The sequence below is a fragment of the Leuresthes tenuis genome, unplaced genomic scaffold (genome assembly GCF_036924035.1).
Source record: "Leuresthes tenuis unplaced genomic scaffold, fLeuTen1.0.hap1 SCAF_3, whole genome shotgun sequence".
In the NCBI taxonomy this organism is placed as follows: domain Eukaryota; kingdom Metazoa; phylum Chordata; class Actinopteri; order Atheriniformes; family Atherinopsidae; genus Leuresthes; species Leuresthes tenuis.
In genome coordinates this window covers 10,664,566-10,690,512 of record NW_027325357.1, presented here as the reverse complement: position 1 = coordinate 10,690,512, position 25,947 = coordinate 10,664,566, and the positions used below count along the sequence as shown (strand labels likewise).

At 39.0% G+C, this 25,947-nt stretch overlaps 1 protein-coding gene across 4 annotated transcripts; it reads right to left on the bottom strand.

The window, feature by feature from the left end:
* Positions 1-13,141: 13,141 nt before the first annotated feature.
* tfap2c (transcription factor AP-2 gamma (activating enhancer binding protein 2 gamma)) lies at positions 13,142-24,872 on the bottom strand. 4 transcript variants are annotated; one of them, XM_072381767.1, is made up of 8 exons: positions 24,788-24,872; positions 21,072-21,533; positions 20,610-20,661; positions 19,479-19,550; positions 18,672-18,894; positions 17,268-17,386; positions 15,005-15,146; positions 13,142-14,772 (listed from the first exon to the last, which is right to left on the bottom strand). In XM_072381767.1, the coding sequence occupies exons 1-8, from the start codon at positions 24,815-24,817 to the stop codon at positions 14,478-14,480; spliced, it is 1,395 nt and encodes a 464-aa protein (XP_072237868.1). In that variant the 5' UTR covers positions 24,818-24,872; the 3' UTR covers positions 13,142-14,477. The 4 variants fall into 4 exon arrangements, with proteins under 4 accessions (XP_072237868.1, XP_072237867.1, XP_072237870.1 ...); XM_072381766.1 differs by lacking the exon at positions 24,788-24,872 and adding an exon at positions 22,079-22,499; XM_072381769.1 differs by lacking the exon at positions 19,479-19,550.
* Between the last annotated feature and the right edge of the window lie 1,075 nt (positions 24,873-25,947).

Below are 25,947 nucleotides of genomic sequence, written 5' to 3'. Positions count from 1 at the left end.
ATGCAAAATGTAAATATGTTCAAATTTGAAAAGCAAAACAAAGGCATGTATCTTGAGCACTGAAACTGTAGGAATCAACTTCTGAACATATGGAACAGTTACAACTTTTGAGCCTTTAACATGAAACTGTCATGTTTTCCGCTGTAGGCCAACATAGCTATTACACAGACTGTGTTGGACTTTTGCATTCGTTAGTGCTTCAAACAGCAGTGGCATTAGAGTGTCTCCCAAGACATTACATGTTCACTGGTAAACAGGGAATTCCTCAATAACTTATTGACTTTGCTTACTATCCCACCTGCTCAGAACACTTAGAGAGGTGAGGTGAGCACCAGAAAAGAGTGAATCTAAAGGCTTTTTGTTAAGAAAATGTGAAAGCTGTTTATTTTCTGATACTACCAGTTATATAAACTCACTGTATATTACTTTAAAATGGCCTAAATTATTAATAAAACTGGATGAGAGAATATTATCTTTGTAAAATCTTCTGAAAATAAATCTTAGATACTTTATCATACTGCATGACATGCCTGCTCTAAGTTACAACCGTGCTGTAGCAGATAAGTCAAATTCAATGTGAAACTTTAAATTAAATCCTACTCTGGTCTCTTTAGTGTTACCACCAAAACACCATGATGTGGAAGCATAATTCATACTTTGGTATCTTTTTTACCTCAGCAGGGCATCTCCTAAGGAAATTTAACCTCACAATCCAGACTGTCTTTGCTGTTTTGCCCAAAATGAACCAACATCTTTGTCATGGCATCTCCTCAGAGCAGTAATTACATGGAAGAGGAAGAGTTGGCAGAACTCTGTTGTGACCCAGTGCGGGAGACCAAGAAGATTTCAACCATACTTTGACTTTTCAAAGCACTGTTGGGATCTCATCGCAGGTCAACAAGGACATGTGTGGCTCCACAGGCGGCAGACTATGCTACAATGTCTCTGTGTATTTTCCTTGTTTTCTTACAAATTCTTTCACTTGTAGAAATAGTTATCAAAGCAGCAAAGTCTTGATTATAAACAAGTGTGAGGGGAACAGAAAAATAACAAGATATTTTGAGAAGTTTTTAGATCTTTTAAGCTGTCTTTTTTGATCAGTTGGTGGCATGAGTGCTGCTACTGTTTAGTAGAGTAGAACAGAGAATGATGAGACATGTCAGAACAAGACTGATATTTTCAAGCTGCACATTTTTCTTCTGCTGGAGACTTCGGTCTGTCTGTTTGGACAAAGAACTGAACACACACATGCACAAACAGAGACACCCTCGTGCATGCGTACATTCAGACTTAAACACACTTATACACACTTGTGTAATCACACACTCATGCTCCTATTTATTCTCATTGATGCATGTACAAATGAAGAAAAACACATCATATATACATAGGGATTTGCTATTAAGGTCTACAATAAAAATGTACAAAACACAACTCCTTTTTTTCAGGAGTGGACATGCTAGAAACTTAACGCCAAGGTCAAGCTATACTATGCTTAAAGAAATTCAAAAACACCCAAGAGCTACATCTCAGACTGGAACAGCCATCTCAGACTGGATCCGTGTAGTCATCGGATCGACCATGATCTGTTTATGACATTATTCTAGAGTCAAACGTGAGGCCATTAGACCATATTTGAGCCATACAACAGGACAACAGTCTCAAATACACCAGTAAATCGATGACAGAATGGCTTAAAAAATTAATCAAGTTGTTTCTATAGTTTCGTCAAAGTCCAGACTTCAACCATTTTAAAAGCTGTGGTAAGACCCTAAAAAAATTAAGCTGCAAACCCAAATGAACTGAAGCAAGTTTCTCCCTAAAGATGTGACAGACTGATAACGTCATACAGAAAACAAGAACTTTAAGTTACTGCTGCTCAAAGTGCTTTTATAAGTATTTCAATCAGTAAGTGTACTTATTTTTCACACACTGTTTCAGTCATTTAGCTTTTTTAAATCAATTTTGACACATCTGAGATCGTATTTACCTCATTTTAAGACCTTGTAAGAACCAGATAATTATTTTCTATCATGTCATGATCTATAAAACCTTTTCATTTGTGTGTAGAGGGGCACAAAAACTACAGCATGTAGGGATTTTACTTTTACTTACATTGTTCAACTTTGTGTATAGATTTAGGCATGAAAAACGTTGTTGGACTGAAAAAACATGGTTCTGCCTTGGTTAGGGATGTCTTTCACCCTGTCTGCAAACTACACAAATGTGAGACAGGCATGAATAAAATTGGCATCAATAAAAGAAATATACCTCATAAACTACATATACATCATATACTTTATTAACTACATTATCTTGCCAGTCATGCTCATAACACTCATTCAGAAACATACTCATAACACTCATTCAGAAACATACTCACACACATTCACATTGTGCAACTCCTGATATCTCTTGATCCATTTCCCAACACTTCAACAAATACAAATTTTGCAATGTGTCACCAACATCCCATTCTTATTTCCCCTGTAATGAAACTTCTTATAAATTTTTGTGTAATTAGTATAATGTAATAGCTATATACATACTAATTTCAACCTTTATTTCTTAATGAATGAAGAGCACTGCGTCGGTTAAGGGAATGCCTTGATAAGTTAGATACCTCTGTTTCTCACCAAACAATCAGATAGTATACAGCAGCAGTTCTCTGAGTGTAAACATGCTGAGATATGAGCTTTATCGCCCTCATATCACTGACATCTGGGATCCCTCAGCTCTCTCTCCGTCTCCCCTGTGCTGTTCACGTTCCCTTTTTGTTGCTTTGACATGCCACTTTATCCAGCAGTGGTTGCATCAGCAGATTTGTTGTCCATGGCCGTCACGCTGCTTTAGCTTCCTCTCTTTAAAAGAAAATAAATAAATCCTAAAAAGGCAGGTGCATGTTGGTATACACACAAATACACTTTTATGAAAATAAATGCACAATACAAAATGGATACATTCATGTAAGTAAAGCAGAAAGGGACTGAATACTTTTTGTTTGAGTTGAAAGGATGTGTCAGTATGTTAACAAAAAAACACAGCTCACTAGATCTAACATTTGGGATTGTATTCAAATGTCGGTTTACCTGATTTAACCACTTCACACTTTCCACAAATACAGTCGAGATATTGGGGTCAGGTCATTATCATTTCCGCTTAAATCATATTCAAACTTGTAACATTTGTCACTGCAATTTTGATACGTTTGCTTAATCATTAATGGAGAAAATTATTAAGACGAGCGTTCTGAATCGTGATGTATACGACTTATTGTTGCATTCTTTCTGCATTATGCTGTCCGAACCTAAATGAAACCACAAGAGAAAATAGTTTTGCTGTGTCACTTTCCTAGTCTCGCTGCTTTTCTCTCTGTACTGTTTAAATAAGAAATACACCAACCTGACAATGGATACCGACACCTTTCATCACAACCTTCTCTCTTTATGCAACAACAGCATCGTGGCCGGATGCCATGGGTAGGTACTGTAAACATCACGGCCTTTCGCTCCCTCCCTCCAACACAATAGCGTCCAACATAATTGAAGCATGCAAGTTTGTGGCTGCCATATGCCAAACATGAGCTGGATAAATTGCTGGAGAGGAAGAAATGAGTAAAGTAGAAAATGGTTGTTCTGATTAAATCAGAACATTCTCCGAAATTTTCTAAGATAAACCTTTTTTGATGCTTTGTTTTATTCTTTGTTGTACATCAAATTGGCTAACTGGGCTTTATTGTCATCCAGTGAGATTAAGCTCCTTGTCAAACTACTTTTCATGTAAGTGTTACAAGTTACTTAAATATTGCCTTTCCCTGTCATTGATGAGTGCATCTCCCTCTCTGTACACTATCCTGCACACAGAAAACAAGTCTGGACAGCTTTGTATCTCATCCCTCTTTGAATAAACACAGGCAGGAAATGAATGTGGTTTTACAATGATTCACTCCATACTGGAAGCATTTGTTGTCAAAGAAATCCATTCAAAGCAGCTTTGGCTTCACATGTTTACTATTTTCTCTTGCTTTGAAAGATATGTATCTTTTCATTTTTCCTACCTCTAAAATGCACCTTACTGGGGACATTTAGATTTTTGCTCACTACCTTGGGTAGTCATGTCTGCTGCCTATTATTTTTTCCTTCAATGAGCACTCTTGTTTTAAGTGAGAATGCTGCAAAAACAACTTCTCCCTCTCTGTCCCTCTTTCATGTTGTTCTGATATTTTTTTATACTATTATTTGTCTTTCTGACTTCATTTTTCCACAGTATACCATATTTCTATGTCCCTTTTCTGTTCCGCTATTAGTGGAAAGTCAAAATGCCTTAGGCTAAAGCCTAAGCCATGAAGTACAGCTGGTTAGGGACTGTCGACCAGAGTAATGAGCTTTACCTTTAGCTGAACCATAAAGGCTGGTTCCTGCCCATGGGCATTACTGCTCTGAAGTGAGGACAACACACATGCATATGTGTGCTTGACATCACATTCCATCCCATCCCATCCCCTGGTCGTGACAAATATTACTTTCTAGCTTTTACATGTTTCCTCTCATTATGTACAGCTCAAGACGACAAGATTTGCTGTTGTTATTGTCGCCTGTTTGAGACAGAACACCCACAGAGTTTGTGCTGTGAGCAAAAATGATTTTAAGGTTTTCAAATTATTTAATGAACTTGCGCTGGTTAAAACAGCAAATTTACTTGTCATGTGCTTAACGTATTACAGCTTTCAGGTGACCTTTTAGCTTGTAATTCAAACATTTATGCTGAATGTGGAATTGTCAAAAATGTGAAATTGTCTCCATGAAAATCTGAGCTGCTCTGTGGCTTTTACTGCATATTTGTGCATCCTTTTATTGCCAATGTTCATGAAAATCTAATCTAATAGTTTCTTGCTTATCTGTATGCTTTTTATGTTTATTTTCATATTTTTCACGTTGTCATTGAATTACTATGTTAGTTAAGGCTCAACTAATTGTAGCGTGTTTCAGCTCATTTTTGGTTTAACATACTGTAGTGGACCTAAGAGTTGTATAATGCAACTCAGGTAGCCACCTCTTTAGCACCTCCCGTAGCTCCTCCCTCTGTTGTGTGGGGTGACTATATAAAGGCTCAAAATGGCTCCATTCAGCCTCCTCCTGAGCTGGTGCGGTTACCTGATCAAGGTGGTGAGTAGGGTCCCCATCCTGTGTGTGTGTGTGTGTGATGAAATCTGGCTTCTCACTAACATGTGTTGTTTTGTCTTTTAGGTGTACTTGCTGCTGTGCTGTTTTGTTAGTTTGTTTTGTGCAGTTCTTTTATACAGTTTTGGTTAGTTTCCCTTGGTTCGGTTCTGTTTTGTGTAGTTTTTTTTGTTTTTCCAGTTTGGTTAGTTTAAGTACATTTTTGTCCCATTTATATTTGTAATATTGTTTTATGGACTAAGTTGCCGGTTTTGTTAACCATCTTTGTTTGTTGTCTCTTTGAGCGTCAGTATGGCCTGATTGTCATCAGGTGGGAGGCTAGGCACCGTGGTGAGGACCTCACTTCCCATTTTGCATGCAAGACACTACTGGAGCATTTCTAGTGTGGTTGTAGTGGTTTCTTTTGTTCGTAGCGTTGCATCCCAGGTTAAGAAGGAGGGACACACGCACCCAATAGTATGCTTCCCACTGAGGCTCCAGCCCACTGATTGATAGTTTTCTGTTGTTTGGATTTTAGCATTGTTGTAGTTGACCTTTTAGCTTTCTTTATGTTAATAAAAATAATTTTACAAACTTATCTCGTGTTTAACCCTTCTTTTTCTGCAGCAGCAGTTTTACTTTTGTTTTGTTCATCAGCATTTTCAATAAATTAGTTGTATTTAGTCTACTGTCTCTGCCTCAGTCACAAGCCTGTGTTATAAGTATTTGTACTCCAGTTGTTATATCTTGGGGTGCACGTCCCCAGGTGGAGTTGTTGGCGCTACAATTCCTTATACTACCCCACTCCTTGCCACAATACATTAATCAGTTTTTCTCTTTTCTTTCGTTTTCGCTGCTTTCATCATTCTTTTTATATGTAATAGTTCAAAGCACCAGAAATAGTCAGCAACTCACCAGTGAACAAGTAATTACTATGGCGAATAACTGATAGCTATTCCTTCACACAACTTGAACTGAATATTTCTGGGATGTCTTTTCTTTCTGTATGTAATTGACATGGCTGGCACTGACTATAGAAACTTTACAAAGTAATATCAGGTCAAAATACTAAGCACGTTTATAAATTATGTAAGTTCGACCAAAACTGGAATTTTAAAGTGAACGTACACATGTTAATGTGACAAATTGTAGAAGATCAAATTTCCCAAAACCAAGCCAACTCACACAGAATGCCATCGGGGGAATAAATCACTCCTGCGGGTGTTAGCTCATCTACGGTCAAATGGGCCTAGATTCTGCACTCATGCTCCAAAGCTCCATCATTTCACATCTTTTTGCAAAAAAAACAGTTTAAGTGTTCATTAATACAGCCAAATTCCAAATAAAGCTGGTTTTCACATATTTTCTGTTTTCTTTTGTCAGATGGCTAAATATGTCAAACTGTGATTGAAATATTAGCACATTAAGATTTCATATCAATTCATGGCTCATTGCTCAACTCAACGGTGAATGTAACCATGGTGACTGACAGATGTAGGCTCTGCATGTCCAGTCAGAATGATAATGATTGTATTTGAGATGCTTTAACCAGTGGCTGACAACAACCAATTTGATGTGTTTCAAGGAGAAATAATAGGTTTGCCAAGTGATTAAAAAAAAAAAAACACACACTTTGCACAAGAGTCTACAAAGCCACAAAGAGTAACGTTTTGGAAAGGTATAATATGCCACACTGAAATTCATGCTAACCCCTTTGAAAATAGTGGACTATTTCTTTGAAATAGCACCACATTGATAAAATCCCTTTTTGCAAAAATCACAATGTGCAATTTTAAGATATCAGTGAATCCACATGAGACTGATCGCTACATTAGTTTTCAAGATACAAACACAAAGTTATTTTTTCACAAATGCCTATTGAATCGTTTGAAATGATTAAAAGACCAGAATCTAGGTGGTTTACTGCAGCTGCTGAGCAATTTCTTTAAATGTGAAGTGTTTCCATTTTCACAGACAATGAAATATTGCATTTAAGTCATGCACTCATTTTATATATTCTGATGTTATCGTGTACTTGGTCAAAGTTACCAGCATAGATCAGACAAGCCATCCTATTGTTAAAAGAACACTGTAGTGGTAGCAGGTGGTTTCTGAGATTCTCTCTTTCATGTCTCATGAATGGGATTCAATTATTACTGTTACATTATCCTCATTTTCAGCCAAGCACACACACATTCAATTTATTGGCCTTGGGAATCAGCCATGTGTGGGCCAAAGATGAACACACAGACAGATCAATAATCCCTGCTAACCCATAATCCCATTAACAGCAACAACAATGAGCGGCAAATGATTGACTTCAAGCCTTAACTGTTTTCTGTTGATCCACAAAAACTTTTTGGGCTGAAAAAACCAATGAGGCATTCAACTTCTTGTTCTCCTACCCCATGAATTTTTATTCAGGTAAACGCGTAAAGAGCACCGTGAGTAAAGTACAGTAAATTCTGTGTTTACAGGCCTATTTGTTGTCAGAACAGCTTGTTCTCATTACTGCACTCAGACCTAGGTGAACAAGACTTACTTGTGCATTTGATCAGACGGGGAGATGCCAGATGCTTTTCATTAGATAAGATGAGCAGCAGCAGCAGCAACAACCATCCTGTGTAATTTATCTGTTTTTGTGTCAGAATAAATAAGGAAGAACTCAAGGCTTTTCCTAGTGGTGTGCTTGTTAGAGTAGCAAAGCCTCATCTACAGCTAATCCTCTTCCAGTTAGCTCAGTGTACTAAGATGTAGTGGTTTGGGAAAAATTTGGTCTTGATTTTGTAGCCAAAGTTGCCAGGGTCCAGCAAAGAGATGCAAGTTCCCTGAGAAACCAAGACATCTGTTGTCAGTGAGAAGAGAGCCCTGGGAGGAGAGCAGGGATTGTGGGATCTCAACAATACTGTCCACACCGGCAGTGGCTACAATGCTGAGTAATTGATAAAAACACTATGCATGAGTAAGTGAAGGAGGGGTGTCTGGATGGCAAGCCAAAGAGGAAGGAAGACAGGCCACCTCATTCCCACAGGATAAGAGGGAAAAAAAGGGAAGCAGCAACCAAAATACAGAAAAGGACAGGGGTAATGGCTGTTACTCCTCAACCCCCCTCTCACCCTCCTTTCCTTCCCTCTGGAGCCCTTCCAGACCCAGACTCCAGACTAGCTTCATCCTTGTAATTTAGATTAATTTCTTCCATATTTTCCTCAGGGATTAGGCTGTATCCCTTCCCCCACCCCAACCACGCCCCCCCCATAGTTTCTTAATGCTCTCATTATTGAACCACGTTCCCCTCACATATATCCCCATCCCCACCCCCAACCTTCACACACACAAACACCAACAAATGTAACAACTCCAAATTCACTGAATAGTCTAATGTCATGAAATGATTCCACAGACTATGTGACTAAAACCGTTCTGTTGTTTTCATCTTTATTGGTGCAACACTATCAACACTACAGACAGCTCAGCACGTACTATTACTGTTTTTTATGCACTTCCTCCAAATGTATTTTTAAGCATTGTATAAAGCTACTTACAAAAAAAGGCAATAATTACTGGTCTGAGTGGCTTGTGAAACTACAATGAGGAGGATTTTCCAATTAAGTTTGTTTTAACCCTATTTCCCTCATAAGACCATCTGTAATGAGAATAAAAGCTGTGAAGAATCATTGAATTAGACAACGATAATGAAACAGTTATTTGGATACCACAGCAGTCATTTCTTAACGAAGATGCTGTTTGTACGGTGGATAGTATCCTCCTCACACGATCAAATTTTCCAAGCTTTGTGATTGTTGTTGCATACGACAAAGTGGTTAAATACCAACTGATCAAACTCTAACTCAAGTGAGGGTTTAATACCACAGAGTCATGAAACCAAGAACTTCAGCACAACATGTAACTGAATACAGCAAATACATTTAAGAAATGAATCACATTGCTCCCATTTCTTGATGTAATGTTAGTTTGCCTCCTTTGTCAAGAAATTTTTAATTATCAATTTCTCTGCATTACATTACATGTTTTAAGTTAACAACACCTGACGGCCCAGAGAAGAACGAGTCTCACAGGAGCCAAAATTAGACATTTGTAAATCCTAAATACTTAATTCGTTTTCTTTGGCTTTCTCCAGTGCACCGATCTGCCTTTTTTTCCCATCCATCCATCCATTTTCTATACCCGCTTAATCTGTCGGCCGAGTCGTGTGTCTGTTTTTCCCCCCTAATGTATATGCCTGCTTTTGCATTTTCTTTGTTTCCTTTTTTTTTCTTCCTGAATAGCGCTATGCACTTCTGTTTTAAAAAGTCATTGTGTTGGTTGTTTTTATTGTGTTATGTGCATACAGTCCTCATGCATGTAACTCAAAATACTATATGTTGAGAGAACATTTTCTATAATGTATAATATTTAGCCTGATCATGTAGCATTTCCAAATATAGACAACAATTTACCAATGTTTGCCTGTACATATGTTGTATGATGTTGTTTCCTTTTTCTTTTTTTGTGACAGCATGACTTTAACCCCTTAACATTCTGCTCTAACATTTGTAAGAGCACAGTTTCCCCTAAATGAAAATAAAATAAGAAGAAAGAATATAATGACAATTATTTGGTTATGTTTACCTGTTATTTCTATTTTAATTAATAAAAAACAAATTAGAAAATAGAATAAAGTCTTCCCCAAATCTTTTAAGGCTTTTTGTTCCGAGGGGGGCCATCAAATAAGTATTGTCTCAATGTGTATGGTAAGGTACAGAACTGCTACTATGCACATAGACAGTTTCAATATTTACAAAAATATTTTTTCCTGCAGTGCACACATGAAGCCACTATTTCAAATGACAGAGAGGAGGACACAACAATTCTTTAAAGTGATGATGAACAGGAACATTTAGTGTATGGCAAGCTTTTGGCCACAATTATCATTCAAGCTAAATCAAGATTAAATACTATACTATTTTTTCTGAACTGATTTTTGCTGTGACATCAGGACACCTCTTCACTCAGAAGTCTTAAGTTCAGAAAAGTTTTTCAAAACAAGCCTTCCAAAGAATAATCTTAACTAATTTCACAGTTCTTTGATAGCTATACTAATAGCAGGCTTCAGTGCAGTAAGTATTAAAACCTTTATTTGGTTTGCACCAGTAATGTTGCTGTCCTCTCTTCATTCTTGCCTATCTCATTATTCATGTATCTCTTTGTAACTTGATCTTATCCAGAATTCCTTACGTGGTTATAAAGACTTTTTAAAGATAATTTGACTTTTTAAAAATTGAATCTATTTCCTGTCTTTACAAAGCTGGAAGCAACTTGAATTCAACTCTTGATTTACACATGAGAATCCACTACCGTCATCTGTCTGACTTGTCGTTTATGACATGGGATGTTAAGCCTATGGTTTAACTCATAAAGTGGTTTCAGTGGTTGGGAACTGCAAGCAAGCGATTAGTCTGACTGCAAACGAGCCTTAATGTACAACAGATTTCAAAGACATTTGCTGATGGGAAGTGGTTGACTTAATGGAAAAGGGTGAAAGTTACATGCTGAGTATCTGGGAACATTTTGAGAACATTTTTGAATATTCATAATGGTCAGGCCATGTGTAAAAGTGATTACAATGTTCACATTATTGTATGAAACTAATGCAAAACTTTCTCTTTAAATCTCTTTTTATAAAGCTGATGAGAGAAAAGTCACCCTAAGCTCTCTTTTTGAAAGCAATTTAAAAAGAACAGAAATAAAGATCCACACTTGAGATAAAAACAAAATAGATAAAATATCAAGTTTGTTTTCGTTTTGGGATCATTTTTCTATTTCCTCTCAGCTTAGTCATGTGATTGTCATGACCTACATGAAAAGGTCATGCAGTCAGAGCTGGCTTGAACTACAACTACAGTTCAGTGAATCTGGAGTGGCCAACTTGCCCTGGGGATCCTAATGAGACGTAAAGATTACATTAGCATGTCAGATATAGTCTCCAATTAAAATAAGTATCCAAGATTTTCTCTTTCCACAAAAGAAGAGAAAGATGTGTAGGTAGTGAGTAAGCTCAACAAGTCTATGCTTGCCTCCATTTCTCAGCTACATTAGGTGCGTCATAGGTGAATTACTCACACAGTCTCCAGGTTTAGACTAATGCATTTGACCAGTTACCATGTTGTCAAAGTTTAGGCAAACACACAATAAAGAATGACACATGGTGCGCTACAGTCTGACAGTTTTCTAGTAGCATGACTCATAATACCACAACCTTTAATTACACACCTCTGCCACTCATCACACCAGCCATAACTCTGCAAACTTGCTCTGAGATAATTAACAGCAAAAGATGATGAAAGTGAATGGGACTTGTGTGTCTGCAAAAACAAAAAAACTCTCTGATGTGACTGTGTGATAACATGGACAGAGATAGAAGAAGGAGCCGCGTGAATAGCCATCAATCAAATCCTCTGTCACAGGGAAGTGTCGCCACAACTGTGTTCAGCCAGTCATCAGAGAGTCATCGGATTTCAAAAGAAGAGGATTCACATATATCTCTCCTCTCCTATCATCTCCTCCTCCCCCTCCAATTATCTGTTCTTTCAGGGCTATGCATACAAGCTAACACGAGTAACTGAAGGCAGTTAAAGCCAACTGCTGTGAGAGCAGTGAGCCACCAGTTCAGGTTGACAGGTCTGGTTAGACAGGTTCTGAGGGGAGAGGCTGATACTTGTTTAAATGCAAGGTATCTGCTGCTGTTGCCTCTCTACCCTGTAGCTCGGCCTCTGTAAAATGTTGCTTTCTCCTACCGACCTCCAAAGCAGTACTTATTTCTAATGTAGAACATATAAAAAGATGATTTGTTTTACTTAAAACTGTGTCTGATTTTAATTCAGCAACCAGTCTGCTCTCGTTTGATGTCACTAATGCCCAGACGCTTATTAAGCTGCTAAAACACATAAACAGACAGCCCATATGAATCAGCAAGGACTGGCTGGGCAGGTGATGATTAAACAGCATTGCACCACATATAACTTCCACTCACAGTTTTCTCTCACCAACATCAAAAGAATTACAATCTGGACTGATAAAACTGTAGTTTTGCACTGAAAGATAAGAGACAGCGCATCAGCTACTGTATGAATTACAATCTGGACTGATAAAACTGTAGTTTTGCTGAAAGATAAGAGACAGAGCATCAGCTACTGTATGAATTTCACACGACATCTACCAATACTGTAGTTCAGGCAAAGCTTACTAATACTTGATAGGTGCCTAATACTTGATAGCATTTGGAGCCTTTTGGCTTTCATAAACATGATATTTGTGGCTGGAATGTCATCGGATACCCTTGAGTTGCTCATTTGGCAACATCCTGTCACAAACAAGTAACTCTTGTGGAGCATGCCAATATGACTTTAAGTCATAGGTGGTGTAATATGTTACACCATCAGCATGCTCGTCAGTCTTATCTTGTGTGATCTGCAAGAAATATTAACATTTATTTTGATAATTCAGATCAAAATTAAAATTGTAAGTAGTGATGCACTTACTTTAAACACCATTATAAATGGAGGCTGATAAGGGAGCACCACCTGCCCCTGAAAAAGGAAGCTGAGAGAAATTACCGTTGTGCACAATCCTACTCAGCAAGTGTCAACTGTTTTCCAAGTTCAAATATAAACAAGCCTTTTTCCTGCTCTCTGCTGCACATCTTTCTTCATCACATGATGTACTTTAGAGGTCTGTGCCTTCACTGGGCCACATAGCCTATTTGTGAAGCTAAGTGAGAGCAGATAATGATGACTACTGTTCTTATTAGTTTAGCTGGGGGGGGGGGGGGGGGGGGGGGTTTCTTTGCCGTTTATTAATAGGAAAAATCTCCTAACACATGACTTAACCATCTTCTGTGAAATATTGCTGAAAAATGAGGCTATAGAAAAACAAAAAGAAAATGTGTGTTTGTGTGGCCTCGGTGACAGCACTCACACATTGGATCAGCCTGAGGCTCTTATTTTTATTTGTATTTTTCCCGGAACTTTAAAACACTTTTTTAACATGTTTTCCAAAAAGTAAATCATGCCCACTTCCTAACCTCTACTTGATAAAAAAACACTAACCCATTTATAAAAGTTTAAGACATCATCACTGAAAGTTAAACCATATACCAGAATGATACCATTATTTACACAAGCCCATTAAATTACAACATAAATTAGAAAATATTTACATCCAGGACAAGACACTGGATAAAAATCTATGTTTGGAATTTAATGTCTAATGAAAAGCATTTAAAAGAAAGAAATATTTACATTTACACACATCCTCACAACATGCAAACATTTGGACAGGATTGAGTGTGCTGATATGCTACTGGTGTTACCTTGAGGTTTTGAATACGCGGGATTGTGAATACCTATGTCATAAAAATGCTATATTCCCACTGCCATGTTTAAAAGACAGACTAACAATGAAAGCATGGCTTTGCCTGTAATCCACACAAACACTGCGGAGGCTTTTATTATAGCAATTTTAAAATCTCTGGTTTCATAGCGCAAACTGAAAAACAATTGTCCAACACAAGACTCAAAACATCTCCCATGAACAAATCACAATAACACTGGAGCCATTCTGAAGTGGATGTACAAATCAAGCACAAAAAAATACAGAAAATGAAGTGTACTTTCTTCTCTCTTGCATACACATATAAAAATTGTCCTTTGCAGGTCCATTGAGACACAGGAAATCAGTGGATTTGCCTCCAGACAGAGGAGGATGGGGGGAAAGCTGAGAGGAATTCACAGCCACAGCAACTCATCTTGAAATGATGTCCTCTTGAGAAAGAGAGAGAGAGAGAGAGAGAGAGAGAGAGAGAGAGAGAGAGAGAGAGAGAGAGAGAGAGAGAGAAAACAACAGAATGCACTTTGTTTTTGTTGTTTTTTTCCCTCTTTTTGTCAGCAAAGCACAAGTCCAATGGCTGTAGCATCAGTCCACTGGCAAATGGAAAGAACTGCATAGTGGTCAGTGTAATATGGTTTGTTAATATTTCACAATACAGGCTCCCATGAAGACCAGTCCACAGCATTGACAATTAGGAGCCGACACTGCCTGATTTGCAGCCAGCTGTTAAAAGTTGTCAAAAATCCACAACTTTTCAGAAATATAAATTTACAGTGTGAGCACACATACACACCCACGCACAAATTCCTTTCTTAAAATTACAATACTAAATATCAATTTTATTTAAAAAAAGGTCCAAAAAAGGGCAGACTGGGCAGCAAGATTATTGGACTCAGGGTTTCTGAGGTTCATAGGGATTATCCTTTTGAGCGCTCATTTCCTGTGCTTTTCCATTTTGTCGGCAGACTTGCTCCCACTATCTGAGGATCCCTGGGTGTCGCTACCAGAACTCAGGTACATCTTGTCCACTTGTTTGAGCGCCTCATTCAGGTAGTTCTGAAGCGAGGTCATTGCAGCGCAGATGGCTGGGGAGCCGAAGCCATGAGTGATGAGGCTGAAGTGAGTCAGGCAGCCCTGGATTCCAGGCTCCAAAATTGGCCCAGGCCTCGAGTTTCCCAAAGGTGACCGGTCCTGAGTGAGCAGGTCTGTGAATTCCTTGCAAATTTGCCTGACGGTAGAAAACCACAATGAGAACAGATGCACTTTTTATACTGATTCATTGAAGCCTGAGAGAAAATCCTAAAAGATTGAATAATTGACTATATGCACTACTGATCAAAGAATATGACAAAACCAGCTTTAGGAAAATGTCTAGCTATGGCAACTTGCTACCTCTCACTTTCATTCATGTGTATTAATACATGCAAATTAGACACAAACCATAACATAGAGATATTTACTTGGCAGCAAGGAGCATGTTTTTGCGAGAGTTAATCTCATTGCGCTCCACATGTGGCCTGCCCAGGTATTCGGCTATTGCCTTTGCAGGGAACTCAGTCTCACAGACGTAACCAAAGTCTCTTGCTAAATGAACAGCTTCACCTAAGAGAAAAAGAAAAAAAACAGAAAATCCAAAACATTCTCAGTCTCAGAGAGAAGTATGATATAATTGAGAAAAACAATAAGAAGAAGAACAGGAAGAAGAAATTCTCTTCTACCACCAAATTACATGTTTTTTGACACACCTGGGAAAGTTTATCTTGGTCTAGTAGAAATATGTTAAATGAGCTCAACTTCTCAACACCACTTTATAGGAGGGAAGCACCTCATATGTTATCAAAACATGTCCAAAGCAATAAGTTTGTCCTTCCTACCACCACAATGAGCAGGGTGTTCAGCCCCAGCAGTGGTAACAACACCAACTCTTCAGCTCTGAGCTCAGGGAATTAATAAGCACTTCAGTTTCATGACCACAAAATAAACCATGTTTTTCTATACCATTCCATGTTGCTGATGTTCCATGTTGAGCCTAAACTTGGAATGGCCAACGAGTCCAGCATGAAGAGCCAAAGAAAAAAATTCCAAGTCAGTAACTGCCTGGTTAACTTTAGGGCCTCAACCTAACCAGATAATGTCTGAAAATATAAGTATTAAAAGTCTTAAAAACTAAATAATGAGATAACTAAAAAAAATATATGTCCCACACAGAAATAGAACCAGAATAATCAGAAGTCTGAATTGTTGTGCCACTCAACCTCCAAATGTGAACTTTGTACAGCTTCACTGACCTTCCAAGCTCCTGTGGCACCTCCACAGGGGCAGGAGTAGGAAACTATCAAGCCCAGCAAAAATAATTTCACACAAAATTATCTTCAAAGTTCCACTTTTGACCTTATGTACAGTAACAAGCCACTAGAAGTGAAGCAGTTAAACTGGAGAATAATCACCTGTGCTAAGTCTTCTTGCTTAGGAGAAAAAGAGCGAAATGAATGTATTTCAATTTTGAGTTTGGTTTGACTTGCATGGTAATCATAGGCTTATGTGGATAAATGCAGGCAGAGAGTGCCCAAGGCACCTACAGCTCCACTTATTGATAGACATGCAGATCACTTTAGGATGCAGGCAGCAATGTACAAGCTTTAAGGTCTGTTGGCCCTTTTGGCGAGCTGAGCATAAGATAAGAGGACAAAATTCAGTTTTGAAGGTCTCTAAATAACACAGGCCTCTAGTTATTCTCTTGCACAGAACCATTAGCGCATTTATAACAAAGATTATAATAGTATTAGGCCTGTAGGGAGCAGGAGAGGAAAAAGCATTCTGGTTCAGTCTGCGGCAGGTAGATGAGATTAAAGTGATACTGGGATCACGACGAAACATCACTGCCTGGTTAAGTTAAGACTGTGAATGTGTGAAGCCAAGGGTGTCATTTTCATTCTGAGTAAAGCTCAAATGAAAAAGGGAACCTGGATAACTAAAAGTGGGTTTATGAGGCTAATGGCTATTTATACATGACACAGAGATTTAACGGAACAATTATTATGCAAGTCTGTGGCTTTAAGCCCAATTTTACCTGGTTGCACTTAAGTTGTGATAGTGCAAACAGCATGAAACACTTTCATACACACACTTAAAGTAAAAGAGATAATAGTAAATATCCTGTTGGTTCGTCTGCTCTTATGGAAAAAACAAAAACTGAGTCGGAAATTATTACTCTTCAAAAGTGGAGGAAAAGCGCAGGCATGTTTTCAGCGACATTTGTCTGTTTGCATGATTACACAAAAAAATCCCATGCAGTATTTAAGTAAACATGGTGGAGAGGTGAAGAGTGAGAAAAGGAGTAACTATCAATGTTTGATGTCTTTAAAACAGCAAAATGGGGTTTGAGTGCAGTTCTACTCCTTTAAGTCTTTTGCGAAGGCTCAAGAAAAAGACAAAGAGTTTGTTCTGAAATACCCGTTCAGCTGCTCTTATTCTCGCGTGATAGGCTAATGAAGCGAACAAAAGGTCAACGAATGTGCTGCTTCTGTTTGGCAAGTCAAAAAAGTTTCTCAACAAACTTGATGAGTGGAGTTTGGACAGGATGGAGTGTACTTAAAGAACACACACTTCAATCATAAGACTGATTCTTTCACATTCTTGCACTATTTAAAAACAGCATTCCAGTCAGTGCATCAGCACTTATATCTGAAAAGGTAATGTGTGCTCCTGAGTGATATACCATACCTTCAACTAGTGAGGTAAGTAGAGTGACGTTGGCTGCCTTTCTTCTTCCAGCAGGCAGGTTAAGTCCAATTTTGTCCAGCTTTTCTCTCAGTGAACGACCTCCATTCTTTGACTTGGCTCTGTGGGACAAGACCAAAACAATGATTTAGTCCACAGTCGTGAAGTCAACCACATATTATCCCAATGTACAATTTTTCACACACATAGTTGAGGTTTGTAGAAAGGTCTCACAAGACAATTAATACAATTATATGGTATTTTCCTCTAGCTTCATTTTATATATAACTATCTCTTTAAAATAATTTAACCCATACATTAAAAGGAATAAACTAAGTAGATTCATGTTATTTAATTAATGTGAATATTAGAAATACAATAGAAACTGTCCTGTCAGAGAAGGCCTTTCACTCCCTGCTGCATAAAGTCTTCCTCTGCACTTAATGATTACAAACTAATGACACACAAACCTCTCTCTTGACCTAAAAAACATAAACACAACTGATGATTCTGCGCAAAAAGCATAGCAAGGAGATCACTCATACATGCATTGCAGAAGCTCTTTAACTTCTCACTTGCTGTGGTGGATTCATTTTTTGCATGACTGGCGAGCAAGCTCTCCCTCTGCATGGCGGGTGAGAGACGGAGCATCTTTAGGGCGGCCTGCGTGTCTGAGTACCCCCACCCTGATCTCTCCCCCATTCCCTCTACCAACAAACCCCCTCCCATTGCTATATGACCTACTTAAAAATGGCTGTGTTTGTGTAAGTGGGTGCATGTGTGCATGTCAGCATTAACAAAGGCACATGGGAAGTGGCAAACATGCACTCCAAGTACAAAACGCTCCGGTCAGGGGTGGTAAGTACAAACTGAAACCTCCCAGTCCCTCAACAGACTACCACACGAACATATGCGCCAGAAGGTCAGCTGTTCTGACACAGAAAAGCCTATGGATGTTGCAAACTCAGACAAACATATATACATACACAAACTAAAGCACACACACGGTCTTCAGATCTGTATTAACAGGGTTGATGTGGCAAGTCCTCAAAGGGGGCACTGAAGCAAAATTGCAGACCACACAAAGAATGTCATGAACATTGCAAAAAATAAATAAATGCATTTAAAAAAAAAATCATGAACAAGAACAAGCTGTGATTTTAAAAGTTTTCTCCATGGGCTGCTGAGCTTCAGTCCACATATTACAGCTGCAATGCCACAGTTTAATTATCATTCATATCTAAGACATTTTAATAATCTAAGGTAACGGAAATAAAAGAAATGATTAATATGAATGTGAATCAGAACTGCTGTGTTTCTGTGTTATGTTTTACAAACTACAGGGAAGAGGGGAGAATATCCTTAAATCCAGCCAAGCTGTCATGTTGAATGAGTCTGAGGCCTGACCTGCGTAAAACGCCTCCTAGGAGCGATGCGTTGAGGCACTCTGGGGGTGACAAACGTCTCTGGACTTCTGCCACGGTAACCTTGTACTTGGATGTGGAGCTCAGCAGGGAAAGACGGCCTGGTACGGAGCAGAACACCTCTGTGGGATTTGATACCATGCCCAACAGGGACTCTTTCTGGAAGGGAAGGCCCAGCGCATTGCCCTTGGGTAGTGTGACAGGGCCTGGAAGGAAAAGGGGGAAAAAACAACTGTTGGCTTAAAATCAAAATACAGCAAAACAGAAGCATGACTCAGTTGTTGTTGAGCAACAGTGAATGTTTATATTTTCACTTTTTTCAGTGTATGTACATAAACTCTAATCTTCATAATCCTTACTGTGAACCGGCAACATGCGCTTTTATGCTTGTAATCACAAGAAAGAGTGTGTGTGCAGCTCTGCACCCCGAGGAAACCAGTGTCTGCTGGAGGAGCGTTTAAGAAAAACAACTTCTGGGACCTTTTGAAATTTCATGGGGCTTTTGAAACACTGGATGCCTGATGGTCAGCCCTCATCGGGAACACCGTCCATAAGCAGGTATGCACATACAAACTGCCCCTCATCTAAGCCACACATACACTCCTGAACTCTGTAAATTATGTGGTCTCACTGAGCCTAAACTGGATGATTTCATTGTAAATGAACGAAAGTTGGAATGAATTATATTTTTTTTTTTCCATCAACCACAAAATGCACTGACAGTCATCAGACAAACAAAAAAAACAATACAGCACACTACAATACAAAACACAGCTATCTTCATCCTCACCAGCAAGAATGCCCCCCTGATAATAAGTCCTCTGTAAGCGATCAAGGTTCCTGCCACCTCGAAGTCCTAATACTGAGACAGAAATCACAGAGTCACATGAGTACTTTAATTCTCCTCTGGAGCACATGGCTGGGAATGACATGCCATTGTTTACAAGAGGAAAACGTAGATTGCCCATAGCGTGCCCTTGAGCATGGGAACAATGTAATGAGCCACCACTGATTTCCGTAATCTAGTTGCTTTAGTGTACCGTGCAAATAGCTTTCTCCTTGTAATTAAGCATGATAACATTGCTACATGTTTTACTAGTGAGCTAGCATGCACTGATGCAATATATCTATCTATTTATCTATATGTTTCAAATAAATCTGAAATGCTATGAAATAATCTAATTTTACGCAGGTTAAACTTTTACTCAATGTCTGTGTCATGGAGCCCTGATGACAAAACAATAAGAATACGTTTCACCCTCACAACAATTCGTGCCTCAACAAATTACGAAACTATCCTTCACATGCAAGCCTAATACCACACCCACCAAAAGCTGGTTTTACAGAGCCAAACACAGCTTTGAGATCAACTCATTATTTCCTGTTAACGTGAACAGAAAAGAGCTGCAATTGCAAGCTTAGCCAGCCTAAAGATGATCCAAAGCTTTCCTCTTCTCTCGCAGTCAACACTGGGGCTGTGAGATTGCTCAATTTTCCTGTCATGTCAGCCACAGCCAGCCGAATTTGAAAGGGGATCAGTTCTTTCCCACTGGGCATCCATTCAAGCACCTTCACCAACAGAAAAGGCGAAGGATCACATTGTGCTTAGATAAGTGCATCTTGTGGCTATATGAGGATTATCATTGTGTGCCGTGTGAGTACAAACAGTAGACTCCTCCAATGCTTTGCTCTCACACTGAGTGCCCTGACATGCCACTGGAAGTATGACATTTCCAAGTATGTAGAGACTGAAAAAAAGAAGCAATCTTTGCTGTAAATTTCCAGTTCCTGTTAGTAATTACTGCATCTTTGGCTGTTCAAAGGCACATGCAGCCCAGACAGCATTTTCCAACAGAACTGCTGCTGGCTTTCTTTCTTTTTTCGCTCTTTTTCTAAAAGTCATAAAAATAGCAAAACTCACCTTTTTTGATGACTGTCTGATCTGCCATAATAATACTGTGGTCATCTATATGCTGATAAAAAAAGAAAAAAAAGTAGGTGTTAAGTAAATGTGCAACAAAACACAAATGAACAGGCTCACTTTAGCACATATTAATCAACAACTGTCTTCAGTAACTTTCTTCTGTTCCTTGAAAAAACTAAATAAATAAACAATAACATGCATGGGCAAAAATAATCTAATGAATGGTCAAATTGAATAGATGGAAACAGAACCCATCATAAATGTCCGCCAGATGTTAAATAAGAATTCAGTAGTCCAGTGAGCTTTAGATATTTTCAATATCATAAACGATCAAGTGCCTTTTTAAGATTGCCCCGCGTGATTTTCCTAATGCTATAAAAATGGTATTTCACTGAGCCAGCTACACATATCAGCTCTTAAAGTGTAGTTCAAGCCCTTTTAAACGTTACATTCACTCACTTGAACGTCGTCTAGTCCGTGGCCCATGTCAGGCATCCCCATATTGTCTCCAATAACCGACGTGTCCAGGCTGTGCACGTGCGATGGTAGCAGCTCAGGCCGGCGGAAACCTTCCCTCCTCACCCCGGACGAACCTCCCTCCAGGCCCAAGATCTGACTCGCCAGTCCGCTCCTCCCGTGAGCTCCGAGTCCGTCCTGGCCCTGCCGGCCGGGCCAAGGCTGCTGTTGGTTCGATGACGGCGACTGGTGTATGGAGTTAATGTTAAAAGGGTCACCGAGGTGCGAGTAAGGGTCACTGGACTGCGGGTAGGAGATAGGCTGGTAGGGAGGCGGAAAGTACGGGGGCTGGAAGTCCGAACTGGGCGGGTGTGAGAGGGTAGGCGACGGGCTGTAGAGGTGCTGACTGACCGCTGGCAGGTGAGGCAGCCGGGGGTTCCCATTGCTGTTGCCATCGTGCCTTTCCTGTAGGACGAAAGAGAAAAGGCAGCTAAGAGGTATGCAGGTTTGTCGCTCAAGGGGATTTAGCGTGAGGTATTTTTCTAAAATCATGTTCAGCAAAAAATATTGGATTAGAAGAGAGACAATTTAGACTGTTGGTTTTTTCCCTCCTTTTTAAAGTCAGTTTAAAACGTTCTCATTTGACCCCATTAATGAGAAATTAAGTGTGATTTATTTATTTTTGCTTCATAAGACTATTTGATTTATCATATTTAGATATATGATTTATCATGACAGTTTGTTACTATAATTATTAGCAATAATCAGAAAAATCGTTTATCCTTTAATCCTGTTGTTGTCTCTAAAATTCAAATGTAGGCTACTCGTTTTTGTTCGCCTTTTCTTCTTCTTTTTTACAGCATATATCCCCACATGGTGGCTGTTTAAGGAGTTATGTTGTCTCTTCCCTTCATTTCTTGCCTCGGTAAGGCAGAGTCCTTGTTTTCTTAAAAAGCAAACTTTTCTTCTTCGATGCCACTCTACTCCCCGTTTATCTCACCGACACTCACCTCACAGTCGTCCTCATATTTTACGTTGTCTGCTAATTTCCACAACATTCTGCCTGAGGAAGGAAAAAAAGTTTCTCCGGTGCGAAAGGGAGTAATAGAAAAAGAAGAAACGTCGCCGTGAGTTAATCCAGGAGTGAAAAAATGAGGAGGCTCCTCGTGATCATGAACCCGCTTGTTCTTCAGCTGCAGCGAGGAGACAAAGTTGGGAGGTGAGGGCTGAAGGGCAAACTGGCCGATCGACTGACTGTCTATCCCACAACAGACAGCCTAAGAGTTTCCACAGGTACTGCGAGAGAAAATGATCGTTTTCAAGCAATATTCCCCCCCCTCTCCGGTCAGTGCGCTCTGGAGTTCTGTTGTGAAAGTGGGCGAAACTGGTGCATAAGAAACTTGACTCCCTCTTATGGACATAACAGCGATGTTCAGTCTTATTGGTCCAAAAAAAGTGATCACTGTACTATATCTGAGCAGCCACGCGGAGTGGGCGTCACCCTGCGCGAGGATGTCAGTGACAGGAAAAATGAAAATATTGCTGATTGGCGAGACGAAGGTCCAATAGGAATTCTGTCCGTCTGTACGGCATCTTTGTCCGTGGAGAGTCGTGGAAGTCTCCCTTTCTCGTGCCGGTGACAGAAAAGCCTCTCACCACCAAACTAATTAGTTTTACAATATTTAGTTTAATCCATGGTTTGTTTTACCATCGAGCTTTTCTCTTTTCTACTGCAGTTCCGTCTCAGGGTCGTGTTGTCTGTGATCGGTGGTTACTGTTATTCCTCTGATCATTACGAGAACAGCTCGTTAAACTTGTCTCTGAATGTGACAGCAATATATACGAAAAACTAACAAGTATAGTTTCTATGTGCTTATGTTTTTTTTTTTATTTACGGGTTGCTATAAGTTCATGGGCGCTATGGGGCTCGGTTTAATACATCCAGTCACAGTTATAATAATATTATACCATAAAACATAAGCGTTTTTGTTTTATTCCGGTTAATAATTTTTTCTTTCTTTATTCTTTAAAAAATTGGCTTCTTTATTATTATTATTATTATTATTATTATTATTATTATTATTATTATTATTATTATTATTATTATTATTATTATTATTGTTATTGTTATTGTTATTGTTATTATTATTATTACCAGTATTCGTTTGATATGGACTTCAGAAAATATTGTGCGTTTTGGCGCTGTCCAGCTGTGATGGAGGGGGTTTAATTACCTTTTAATCATTTTTATCAAGATAATACATGCCTCTAGTTTAAATGCCTATTACGAATTGAAGAAAGCCAATGACATCTTAATGTTGGCGTTTCACATAGTAGTTAAGTGCTTGTTTCAAACCGCAATAAGCCGGAGGGCTTAGCAGCACGACTCTCTCAAAAACCTCTAAAGCTCAAAGAATCTCAACAAACAACTCTGTCGTAACTTCATTTACATTTTGGAGAAGCTTTCCAACGTCCAAAACAATGTTACTTTGAAGCTCTCGTATTAATCAAACCCCCCTCTCCAAAAAAAAAAAAAAAGAAGAAGAAGAAGCCAAATCAAACAGGAGAGGTTTGTTTTATTGATGGTTTATGTTTCTGTGTTGGTGCTAAACGCTTTTCTATTCCTTTCACCAAGCACAGTGAAATTTTTACTAATTAGTTTTGTATCATCTGAGGTCAAACAAACGTTAGATTTTAATCTGTAATGAGCAGACTTTTGTCTTTTTAGGATAACAGTCTGTGGCGTTCATCCAGCCAAGCTGTGATGCTCGGCTGCGCATGGGAACCAGAGGATGTGGACGGACTGAAGATTATCTTTTCCTGCGTGTTGGTCCTCGTCTTGTTGTGATGCGGAGCAGAAGTGAAGTGGGCGATGATTAAATATCATCCTGCGATGGAGCAGGCCGAAGAAAGTTAGTTACGCTTGGCCTGACTGTAACGTTTTGAACGCACAGCTTGTCATTTAAATGACAGTCGGCTGCAGTGACGACCGGCTCAGCTGATGTCAGGTGTAAAGATTAAATGGATCTCAAGAAAAAAACGCCACACAAGCCAAGGAGCGAGTGTTCTGCTTGGTGATTCGTCAAAATAGTTTGCTAAACAGAGGCTACAGTGTTAAATACATAAATATCGAATGAGAAAAACCTAAAAGCCTCGTTAAAGTTGGAGTATTTGAGTCTTGAGGTCTGCACCAATAAAGGTCAGAGTATTGCTAAGGTTGGCTCAGTATTAGGTTATACTGGCTAAAAATGCCCCAATATAGAGCATGTTTTCGTTTAGCACAGTAATAGTCGGTCTATCTCCTTATATATATATATAATATATAGATATATATAACAAATGTTGAATAGAAATAATAGAATAAGATAAATAGGCCTGTGCAATAGAAATTGAGAAGAACTGGCCTACATACAGTTATTATATTGGGGGGGTCATACAACACACTATCCAATTTCATTAATAGCTAATCAGCTCCACTGCTTTATAACTCAAAAGCTTCAAATGATATTCCTGAAAGTTTCGGAGGGAGTGAGGTGTTGGCCTTCCTGACTTTAACCTCGGCTTATTCAACAGCTCCTGCGGCGCTGCGCGACTGCAAACAGGTGATCGTGGTGGAGAGTAATAAAACAACTATAACCTCAGCAGCGAAGGCGATAAACATGAAGCACGTTTGTTTGAATTAAATCAGCCATATGAAGAAAGCACGCGAGCCAACTCACCCTCCAGTCTATCCTCTCCAGCACAGACATCTGAGAGGCTCCGGTCGCAGCACTCCCACTGAGGCGCAGCGAATGAGTGAAACCATGCGAGTTTTACATTGCAGACTTCACCTGACGACTGCACAGTGCGCGTGCGCCGTCCGGTGCGATACACCTGAGAGGGACAAGACTAATCGAATCCAGCACGTCTGCGAGGACGAGCCTTTTCAGTTCTGTGTAAAAGCAGTTCTGTGTTGCGATAAAAAAAAGACCTCGGATGAATATACATTATTTCTTATAAATGACTCACATAATTGCACCTGAGGCAGAGTTACAGGTCATTTCATGATAAAACAATCGATGATTTGAGAAAAAAAAAAAAAGAAAATAGACAGAAAAGAAGCTGATTGTTTTTGTTTTGTTTTGCTTTGTTTAAAGGTGAAAAAGCGACGTGGGGAAATTTCAAGATGAGGTAATTCCTCCCCCATCGCCCTAGGCTGACCAAAAGAATCTGCTTTCAAAAGCCACTGAAGCTTTTTGAGGCCGAAAATGGCTCCTGTTATCTGATCTCCCCAAAACTTCAGCTTAAACTAATTAACACATCAAAGAGTTTTTGCTATGTGGTTGAGAATGTAGGCTACAAATCTTGTCCAGAGAAAAGAATCGTACACCTTTCTGATCCGCAGTCCCACACCTGCCATAAAGCAAAGGCCAAGTCAAGCACTGACATCTCTAGCATTAGGCATAATAAGAAGCATTAAGACATAATAACGGAAACAACTTACCGTTAAATTGATGTTTCTTGAGAGGATTAATTTGAGTCCAAGATATATGAAACTATCAGGACTTAGCTAAAAAAATCTGTTCCTCCAACACTTAGGTAGACACTTATGCTAATATCACCAGGTGACATTAAGTCAAAGCAAGGCTGTGTGTAAAATGAATGAACAAAACAAACAAAATTTAAATCAAAAGAAATCAGAAGAAAAAAAAATTATGAAATAGAATTTAAGATAAAGGCAACTTACTATTTTGTGGTGCAGATATAGATGCACTCAATCTTTCACGCTAGAGACCTATAAATCAATAAATGACAGCATAAACATGCCACAGAGTGCTGATGCATGAATAAAACATAATGTTGTATTTATGTAAAATTATAGCTACAATGATTAGATCAG